The 10,988-nt window shown below is 46.1% G+C and overlaps 1 protein-coding gene across 1 annotated transcript; it reads left to right on the forward strand.

The window, feature by feature from the left end:
* Positions 1–4,898: 4,898 nt before the first annotated feature.
* On the forward strand, positions 4,899–9,797 carry LOC113223450 (succinate dehydrogenase [ubiquinone] flavoprotein subunit, mitochondrial; the record flags this gene model as incomplete). Its single annotated transcript, XM_026452926.1, has 5 exons — positions 4,899–5,039; positions 6,079–6,240; positions 7,141–7,284; positions 7,605–7,769; positions 9,585–9,797. Coding segments are annotated over 5 exons (765 nt in total), but the record flags the coding sequence as incomplete, so codon positions are not given.
* Positions 9,798–10,988: the final 1,191 nt, after the last annotated feature.

Consider the following 10,988-nt stretch of genomic DNA (forward strand, 5'->3'; position numbering starts at 1 on the left):
GGCTGGGCTGGGCCTCTGCCGCCCCCTGTGCGGGTTGTCCCGAGGGGGCGCCTGCAGCCCGTGGGTGGGGCGGGCGAAACCGCCCGGGTGGGTGCGAGGAGTGGCCGGGCTCGGCAGGTGGGTGTCCGGTGGGAAGCGCTGCGCGCCGGAGCTTAGACTTGCAGTTCTGCTTTCCGGAAAGCGCAAATCTTGTGCATGTCTACTTCGGGACCTTGTAAGTTAAGGGTCTCAACTTTGGGTCGTGTTTGATGGCTCTTGTGCCACTGAAAATGTGTCAGTGTTTAAGAGCAGCTGTACCAGTTTTTTTTTTTTTTGTTTTTTGGTTCGGAGTCTCGCTCTGTCGCCCAGGCTGGAGTGCAGTGGCTGGATCTCAGCTCACTGCAAGCTCCGCCTCCCGGGTTCTCCTGCCTCAGCCTCCCGAGTAGCTGGGACTACAGGCGCCCGCCACCTCGCCCAGCTAGTTTTTTGTATTTTTTTAGTAGACACGGGGTTTCACCATGTTAGCCAGGATGGTCTCGATCTCCTGACCTCGTGATCCGCCCGCCTCGGCCTCCCAAAGTGCTGGGATTACAGGCTTGAGCCACCGCGCCCGGCCATCTGTACCAGTTTTTAAAAATCAGACGGAGAGCTCAGCGCGCTGACCGGGCGAGGACGCCGGGACCTGTGCTTGCCTGTGCGCTGAGTGCCTCGAGGGCCGGGCTCGGCTGAGTCCAGGATGATGGTCAGGGTTATACTTCCCTGAGCCCTTGCTCTCTGAGTTTGTGAGTTTGTCTGAATGTGCCCTCTACGATTGCATCTTCGGAATCGGCCTTCTAGGGTTTTAGTTAATCAAGCTGAATTGGATAGGTTTCATTGCTTGGTTCTTTTGAATGAACTTACCCACCCACCTCCTTAATTATGAAGTAATTTTAAATTGCAGAGTAAAATTCTCAGTGGGAACCAAGTCGTTCAGCAATATTGATTTGAATTATGCCTGTAATTGTGCAATTTTCTCCTTTTTGAAATATTTATTAAAAACCTCCTTGAATTAAATGTGAAGATTAGTCATACTGCCGTCCTGTCAACATCAGAAAGCATGTAAACGTTCTAGTGTGTTGCTGTGGTTGGTGCTGACTGAGCAGAGACCCCTGCCGCATCTTGGGCTTTTAAGAGCTGCTTGGAGGGCGTCCACAGGCAGAAAGTAAAGCCCATGGTCAGTGAGGCTTTTTAGGCGAAACCTTAGCTTGTGATTGGAGAAAAGCAAGGGCTGGTGCCTTTGTCCTCAACCCAGATGGTGCCCAGTGTTCCTTCTGCAGCCTAAGACCCCGCCAGCGGCGGAGGCACCTCAGACAAGATGGCAAGATAGCAAAATTGAACCAAAATTTAGTCTTGGGTTTTGTAAAAGTCTTTTTATCTATGAAGTTAGCTTTTCCTATAGAAATTCTGCCTGCAAGCAGTATATTTATCGGCATTTCAGATAGGCTTTTATTCTTGAAGAATTGGAGTTTACAAAGGAACGGCATAGTCAAATTAGCAGAAAAAAAATTCATAATAGCCAACTGTGAAATGTGTTTGGAAAATAGATGCTGAGGACAATTTCAGTAAAGTCCAGAGAGAATTTTTTAACCTCATTTTGGCCAGTTCTGTGGTGTTTTGATCATTCTATATTTACAGCTGATTTCAAGTGACGAACTTTTCAGACTTATTTTGCTTTTGGTTTCTTTTTATGTCCCGGTGCACTGACACAGCTTGCAAACTGTTCGAAAGCAGTTTAATCAGAGGAAAAGTAAAACCAAGAAACTTAAATAATTACTGGGTTAACTGCTTACTTCAGGTGAAGTTTTTCAAATCCCTTAATATGAATAACCAGTATATGGGTTCTAGGACAAATTGATTTCTTTGAATGGATTGTTCTGAATGTGTTTAATCATGTTCTAGAAATACATTATTTAGGCCATTATAGTAGTAAACGTTTGCTTTGCTTCTTGGGATAAGTGTAACAATAGTGGCATTCCATTCTGCATTCTTCATGATGTTTTTGCTGATTTATTTGAAAAATTGTGACTTGGTTTTGATATGAAACCTGGATGTTAATATCAGTTGGGAGTCTCAGAGATTTTTCCCAAGGGTCTTTAGATAGGGGCCAAGTCCAGGATCCAGAGCCAGCCGACCTACTTGAATCCTCTCTGAGGTTCCGTCTTTCCGTGGGGTTAGTGGGTTTCTGTGGGTAATGTTTGAAACCTTTGGTGGTGCTCTTGTGAACCAGGGCTCACAGCCTGTGCACAGTAACCATGTGTGAACTGTATTTGTTTTTTTCTCCGAGAGGGATTCTCACTCTGTGGCCCAGGCTGGAGTGCAGTGGCGCTATCTTGGCTCACTGCAAGCTCCGCCTCCTGGGTTCACGCCATTCTCCTGCCTCAGCCTCCCCGGTAGCTGGAACTACTGCCATCACGCCCAGCTAATTTTTTTGTATTTTTAGTAATGATGGGATTTCACTGTGTTAGCCAGGATGGTCTCGATCTCCTGACTTCGTGATCTGCCCGCCTCAACCTCCCAAAGGGCTGGGATTACAGGCGTGAGCCACTGTACCTGGCTGAACTGTATTTTAAGTATCCGTTTTTAAAATAATAAACAGTAAAATTCTAGTGAGAATAATTACACGTAGTTGTAAAAGAATCAGTGAGTATACCACTGCCCCCAGTTCATTTTCCATGAAAGCAATTCCTGTTTCTGATACCAACTCCTGGTATTTGTAAGACCGCTGTTTCTTTAGCGGATGTGCAGGTGCATTTTTATCCGTTTTAGACTTCTTGCCTGGAGAGGGGATTTAGTTCACTACCCTACTTCTGCTTCTTCCTGATACGGTCATGCGTGTTTAGGTTCTTCGCTGGCTGCTTCTGTGATTGTATGGGTTGCACATGCAGATGAGTTTCTTGCTCATGATTTATAGTTGCATTTGATTGGATGAGGACCCCTCACTTTGGTAGATTGCGGGATTAATGTCTCTGCACTTCTTTCTTTTCCCCCTCCATCTCCTAATTCAGCCGTCTGAAATTACATATTGTTAAGCAAGGTCTAATATTCCTTTTATATGTTCCCCATTTTTTTCTTAGAGGAAATGTTTGATAGTTTCTCCTAAAAAAATTGATAATTGGCACACAAGACTACTCTTGTGATAAAACTAGTTTTCAGTTTTATCTAAAGACTGAAATTGGCTTAAAGTTGGGCTTTCAAATTCAAAACTCTGCCCCAGATTAGATTTAGACACAGAGGGTGAGTGTCCTTGTCCCCAGGAGGATAGCGTGATAATTTGTTCACGGTTGTGTTATGGGAGCTGCCCCTTTTAAGCTGGCTCTGTGTGTGTGTGGTGGGGGGCGGGCAGTGGGTATTCCACGTCAGCATACTGGAAAGAACAAATAAATATTTAGTGATCTCACTGTTTCTACTTACATTTGGTGTAATACACTGTTGTTATTGGTGCTGTTACCTGTGTTAATAGGGCAGTTTACAAAAGTTTCAAGAACATTTGTATTAAAATTATTTCAAAGACTTCTTTCTTAAAATATGATTTTACCATGTCAAAAATTATGTTAAGGTAGAAGAATATTTGTTCTTTCTCGTTCATTTTCTGAAAAAAGAAAAAACAAACTGAATTAGCTTATGTCAATGAAAACAGACTAGAAATTGGAGAAAGGGAGAATAATTTTTTATTCCACATAATAAGTAATTTCTGAATTGCAAATATTTCTAAATACTCGAAGGCATCTCTCACATCCCCTCTTCTGATTGCTGAGTGTATTTATTTCCTAAAGCTTTTTTTTCTTTTCTTTTCTTTTTTTTTTTTTTTTTTTTTGGAGACATTGTCTCGCTCTGTTGCCCAGACTGGAGTGCAGTGGCAGAGTCTAGGCTCACTGCAACCTCTGCCTCCTGGGTTCAAGTGATTCTCCTGCCTCACCCTCCCAAGTAGCTGGGGTTACAGCTGCCTGCCACCATGCCTGGCTAATTTTTAGTACAGATGGGGTTTCGCCATGTTGGCCAGAGTGGTCTTGAACTCCTGACTTCAGGTGATCCACCCACCTTGGCCTCCCAGAATGCTGGGATTACAGGCATGAGCCATCACGCCCAGCCCCTAAAACTATTCTTTATGATATTTCTGAGACTATTCAGTGGTCTTCTAAAATGCACCCAGCAGAATGGAAAATGTATCCTCTAAATGACTGGCCAACCTTAGCACATGGACAGTGTCACCTCTTACACACAGCCACTAAAAACTAAACACTAAAACCAGTCTTCTTGGGTAAAGATTTCTAAGATGGAAAATTTAAGCAGCAAGATGTGTCAAGTTGTAGACATTGGCCAGGAAAAAGCCAGGAGCAGCCAGGCAGGGGAGAGTGTGCATCCAGCGTCCTCCTGTGTGATGAAGGGATGACACCTCGTCCCTCTGGGCTGTCAGCTTTTACTGCTCCAGAATACAGATCTCCTGATTCAGTGTCCAGTGCCTTTTGAACTGACCTCAGGCCCTCATGGACGACTGGAACTGTAATGTGGAAAGGGCTATGATGGAGCCAGTTAAAATGCTTCATTATTTGCAAAATACCACATACAGTAATACGATATAGATGTCTTCCCCTTCTCCACTAAGTAGCATAAATTAAGACTTTAGAGAGGAAGTGTGCCTTTTTCATGTCGTATCTGAGTCAGTGAGTATCCTGTTTGGAAACAGGCTTCATCCTGGTTTTCTGGAGTGCCGAGTCGGGGTGGAAAGGAGGACCGGGGGCTCAGTCCTTCCTTGCCCCTTGGGCTGCCCTTCAGGGTTAAGTAGAGAGTCTCAGCTGAGCTCCCTGGATGCACAGGGGCACCTGGGAACATAAGAAGGGGAACAGTTTGCAAGGGGAAGTTTAAATTACTGTCCCCCATAGCATCTGTTCCTTCAGGACACTAACCCTCTGCATCTGTGTCTTCTGTGTCACCAGTGGCCAACAGTGTTGCAAACAGGAACCCGAGGTTTTCACTTCACTGTTGATGGGAACAAGAGGGCATCTGCTAAAGTTTCAGATTCCGTAAGTTCATGCCTTTTGTTCCATTATAAATGATTTTTTGGCTTGGGGGTAAGGATCTATACCAGTTTCTTTTCATATGAGTCATAGACATAAGAGAAAAATTTATCATAGGTATCCAATGCATGCTGAAATTATTTTCAGTGTAGTAGTACTTAACTGCAAGTACAAACACAAACATAGATGTTAGCATTTTTACTTATATCTCTTTTTTTTTTTTTTTTTGAGATGGAGTCTGGCTCTGTTGCCCAGGCTGGAGTACAGTGGCCGGATCTCAGCTCACTGCAAGCTCCGCCTCCCGGGTTTACGCCATTCTCCTGCCTCAGCCTCCCAAGTAGCTGGGACTACAGGTGCCCGCCACCTCGCCCGGCTAGTTTTTTGTATTTTTTTAGTAGAGATGGGGTTTCACTGTGTTAGCCAGGATGGTCTCGATCTCTGGACCTCGTGATCCGCCCGTCTGGGCCTCCCAAAGTGCTGGGATTACAGGCTTGAGCCACCGCGCCCGGCCGTTTACTTATATCTCTTAACGTATCTATAAACTAGATTTAAATTTAGATCAAATAAAGCAATAAATTAAAGTGAACAGTATCTGCTGTGATAGATGATAAAATTCCTACTGAAATTAGGACCGTGGGCCACTCAGGTGTGGGTTCCTTGGTATTCAGTGTGCCTGTTCTCTCTCTGTTGGAAAACTGAAACTTGCTGAGAAGTTCTTTTCTCATAAGCTCACAATAGCGACTGAATATTCCTTGGCACCTTCTCAGCCATAAGCACAGGCCCTGAAGTAGAGTTGTGGTCCCCAGTCTGATCCCACGCGACAGACCTTCTACCATTCATAGAATCTGATTGTCGGTCCCTTCTCCACGTGCGAATGTGCCCCCCTCTCCCCGCACTGTTCAGGGCTCAGCCCCGGGACAGGATGGAGGCCCTGTGTGCCTAGCAGGTGGTCCTTTTGTCTTTGTCAAGCTCCTTCACTGTAACAAGCGTCTTCGTGTTTGGCATAGTGGAGCACGTGATTGACAGGTGAATTTTTCTTTTCCAGATTTCTGCTCAGTATCCAGTAGTGGATCATGAATTTGATGCAGTGGTGGTAGGCGCTGGAGGGGCAGGCTTGCGAGCTGCATTTGGCCTTTCCGAGGCAGGGTTTAATACAGCATGTGTTACAAAGCTGTTTCCTACCAGGTCACACACTGTTGCAGCGCAGGTAAGAGAAAGGTGCCCCACCGTGCTCCCACTCTGTGCAGGTCCCACACAGCCTTGTGCTTTCTACCTGGGCAGCCTCCTGCCTTCTCCCCATGCTCCAGCCACATGGCCTCTTGCTGTGTCTTGCTCACTCAGCTTACCCTCTCAGCGGTCTTTCCCTGGAGCCTGTTCCCTGGAGACTTTGAAGGGCTGGAGCTTTGTTGTCACTCCTAGTTGGGACTCCAGTCACACTTGGGTTTTCTTTGACCATCTCGCCTACTTTCCTCCCCACCCACCCCCACCGCCCCAACACCTTAAGAAAAGGAGATCATCTAAAGAGGAGGAATCAGAATTTAGGGTGGGGAAGGAAAGGACAAGGGTTTTATTTGTCCCCGTGCTGCTGTCTTCTGGGACTCTCTGAGGAGTAAGACGGTGGTGGGCACACACAGCCAAAGGAAGTAGGGGTACAGGGGAGTGCGACTCTGAGTGTGGAGCTTATTACTTGGGAGGAAGCACTTCTGGTCTTTAACACATGCCCGTAAATGCCATTGGGAAGATTTGTTAATACCATTATCTGGAAAGATTTGTTGAGTACCTTTTCTGTGCCAGATATGTTAGGTAATAAGCATATTACAGGTAGCCTTTCCCTCACGGCTGCGGTCTGCCCTTCCTGGAGCTCCCTCTGTCTCCACCACACAGATGAGGAGACTGAGGCTAAGGGATTGAATCACTGGGCGAGCTGGGGAGGATTGTGACCCGGAATCTGTCGGGCCTCGCTGCTCCTCCGCTGAGGTCAGCCCTCGCTGGGAGTCACTGCGTGAGGAGTTGGCTTTCTCTGAATCCCCCAGTGGGTGGATTTGGGCCTGGAAGACAAAGCTGGGGCTCCTGTTTGTGGCTTGTAAGGAGTGGTTGGTGTTTCCAGGGAGGAATCAACGCTGCTCTGGGGAACATGGAGGAGGACAACTGGAGGTGGCATTTCTATGACACCGTGAAGGGCTCCGACTGGCTGGGGGACCAGGATGCCATCCACTACATGACAGAGCAGGCTCCCGCCGCCGTGGTCGAGGTAATGGGTGGGAGGCTCTGGGCGCCCTCGTGGTCTGTTTCTAGTCAAAAAGAGTCCTGGAAAGGATGTAAGCGATTGAGGCAGATGTGGCCGGCCGAAAGAATGGTGATGAGCAAAGCTCACAAGAGGAGTCATTTTCTGTCACGAACTATGCATTACACGTAACAAGAAGACTTCTCTTTGATGAAGTGTTGACATTTTCATAAAATAGGTTACTTTGGGTTTGCAGATTTGTGTTAAAGTTGTTCAGTATAGATGAGCTATGAATATCTTGACTCCTTCAAGGTAATAAGGTTTTTGTTTGTTTTTATCTTTCACAGCTGGAAAATTACGGCATGCCGTTTAGCAGAACTGAAGATGGGAAGATTTATCAGCGTGCATTTGGTGGACAGAGCCTCAAGTTTGGAAAGGGCGGGCAGGCCCATCGGTGCTGCTGTGTGGCTGATCGGACCGGCCACTCACTATTGCACACCTTATATGGAAGGGTAAGACTGCCCTGTGCCCACCTGAGACAGGACATGTAGTGCTGGGGCTTACGGTGACAGCGGGGAATGGGTTAGCGTGCCCAGTGAGTCCGCCAGAGATTATGTAAAAAGCAACAGAGAACAGCGGTGTAGGACACATGCAGCGACTGTTGATGTGAAAGGACGAGGCATGTGCTGTGAGAAGCTGTCTCTAAGGCAATATGTTATTTCTTGTATCCATTTTGGAAAGTTGAATTGATAATCTTATATACTAGGTTTTTAACTTGGGATATGTGATACTCAAATATAAGAAAAGAGCAAGCAGGCCAGGCACAATAGCTCACATCTGTAATCCCAGCACTTTAGGAGACCAAGGCAGGAGGATCACTTGAGACCAGCCTGGACAACATAGCGAGACCCTGTCTCTACAAAAAGTTTAAAAATTAGCTGGGCATGGTGGTACATGCTTGTAATCCCAGTTACTCAGGAGGCTGAGGCAGGAGGATCACTTGAGACCAGGATCACTTGAGACAGTGAGCCATGTTCATACCACTGCACTCCAGCCTGGGCAACAGGAGACCTGTCTCAAAAAATGAAAAAAGTATTTTAAGGCTGTTTTACCACCTCTGAGTTCCTGAATGGGTTGGTTTTGTTTGTTTTGTTTTGTTTTGCTTTGTTTTTGAGATGGAGTGTCACTCTTGTCATGCAGGCTGGAGTGCAATGGCGCAATCTCTGCTCACTGCAACCTCAGCCACCTGGGTTCAAGCGATTCTCCTGCCTCAGCCTCTTGAGTAGCTGGGACTATAAGTGCACACCGCCATGCCTGGCTAATTTTTTGTATTTTAGTAGAGACAGGGTTTCCCATGTTGCCCAGGCTAGTCCCGAACTCCTGAGCTCAGGCAGTCCACCCGCCTTGGCCTCCCAAAGTGCTGGGATTACAGGCATGAGCCACCACACCTGGCCATGGATTGTTTTAATGTTAATTGTTATCACTGGACAAAGACTTGAGGTGACAATAGTTACTGGGTAATCAGGGTCAACTTTGGCGTGGCCAAATAATATTCTGAATGGTATCGATTCAGAATATTCAACATTCTGAACTTTGTTGTTTTCTGATGAATGGAGACAGACCATTAATTTGCGAGTTGTGAGAACACCAGTGCCTTCTCTGTGGCTGAGTGCAGGGATGAGTGTGTGGTGGGAGGAGAAAGCAGGTCCGTCCGGAGCAGGAGCTGTCATGTGGGGAGCTGGCCCAGGCTTACGAGGGCACCTCGCACCGGCTGAGGGAATAGCAGGTCCAGGCGGGCAGCGCTGTCCAGTGCCTACCTTTCTGCAGTGCTGCAGTCTGCTTGTCTGCAACCATCCACATTGGGAACTGCCAGCCACATGTGGCTGTTGCTAATGTGGCAGGTGTAGCTGAAGAGCTGAACGTTTGATTTATTTTAATTAATTAAGTGGTTATGTGTTGCCAGCAGCTCCCACCTGGGCTGTGACCCCATGGTCTGTGGACCTCACTCTGGCATCAAACTCTGAGCGGAGCTGCCTGTGGCCACCAGACAGTGTGGAGTGCCTCTTCGGGTTGTGTAGAAATAGGAAATGTGTCACCAAAATAGGAGCTGTTGCTGCTGCGTTCTCTAGTGCACCTGCCTTGTTTGTGCTGCTCGGTGTGGAATGCCTCTCGGGCTCTGACAGTGTCCTTGACTCTGTTGCTGATCTCCTTGGATTTACCTGGTCCATTTGGATCAGGTTCTTTCACCTATTCACACGAGCAAATACCACCTTAAAACCTCAAAGGTTGGCTTAACACTTCTTGCCCTTTTTTTTCCTTTCTTTTAGTCTCTGCGATATGATACTAGCTATTTTGTGGAGTATTTTGCCTTGGATCTCCTGATGGAGAACGGGGAGTGCCGTGGTGTCATCGCACTGTGCATAGAGGACGGGTCCATCCATCGCATAAGAGCAAAGAACACTGTTGTTGCCACAGGGTAGGACTCTAATTTCTACTTATTTCATTTATAAAAATGAATAACTTTCATTTAGAGTTTCTTTGTTTTAATGAAAATAAAGGTATTATAGAATAGCGGTTCAGACACAGGCCTTGATATAACCTTGTGAGGGTGATGGCCTCTCCCAGCCGTGGTTCCTCACCTGTAAAGGGTAAGGACGGGAGCACCTGCCTCAGGCGGTGAGAAAGCATGGCCCTCAGTAGACCGGAATGGCTGCCATCAGGTTCACAGCTTACCTGTCCCAATTTTAGATGAGGAAACTGCGGCCCAAAGAGTCCCATGGGGTTTTTTGGCAAAATCCCTCTTGTTTTAGTGGGTACTGGGTTAATACTGATTCCTGGGATGGATAAGTCCTTCTTCTCCACATAATGAAAATAAGTAACTTTAATTTTATACACTGTCAGTTACTTTAACCATTTTCAAAGTTAGAAAGTGTCAGTACAGCAAAGGAAAAAATCAGCAAAACTACAGGTTGGGAAAAAATATTTTCCAAACCATATATCTAATAATATCTTTGTATCTAAAATAGAAAAAAAAACCCTACTAAAAACAACCTTCTAAACCCTACTAAAAAACAACCCTACTGAAAATGGACAAAGGACTTGAATAGATATTTTTCCAGAGAAGACAAACATGGCCAATTGATGTATGAAAAAATGCTCAACATTACTGAGCACCAGAGAAATGCAAATTAAAACCCCAATGAGACATCATCTCATCTCACTCCAGTTAGAATGGCTGTTACCAAGAGGACAAAAGAGAGCAAGTGTTGGTGAGGATGTGGAGAAAAGGGAACCCTGTGTGCTGTTGGGGGGAAGGTAAATTAGTACAACTATTGTGGAAAACTCTGGAGGTTCCTCGAAATTCACAGGACTACCATGTGCTCTAGCAACCCCATTTCTGGGTGTATATCCAAAGGGCATGAAATCAGAAGCTCAAAGAGACACCTGGACCCCCATGTTCATTGCAGCGTTGTTCACAGTACCCGAGATATGGAAACAACCTAAATATGTGTTGGTGTTTAATGAAAATGTGGTGTGTATACACAACTGAATATTACTCAGCTGTGAAAACGAAGGGAATCCTGTCATTTGTGACAGCATGGATGAACCCAAAATCATTATGTTAAGTGAAACAAGCCAGGCACAGAATGACAGATACTGCATGTCACTTATACGTGGAATCTAAAAAAGTCAAAACTCATGGAAACAGAGTAGGACAGTGGTTGCCAGGG

Source organism: Piliocolobus tephrosceles, unplaced genomic scaffold, assembly GCF_002776525.5.
Source record: "Piliocolobus tephrosceles isolate RC106 unplaced genomic scaffold, ASM277652v3 unscaffolded_41410, whole genome shotgun sequence".
NCBI classification, from domain to species: Eukaryota; Metazoa; Chordata; class Mammalia; order Primates; family Cercopithecidae; genus Piliocolobus; species Piliocolobus tephrosceles.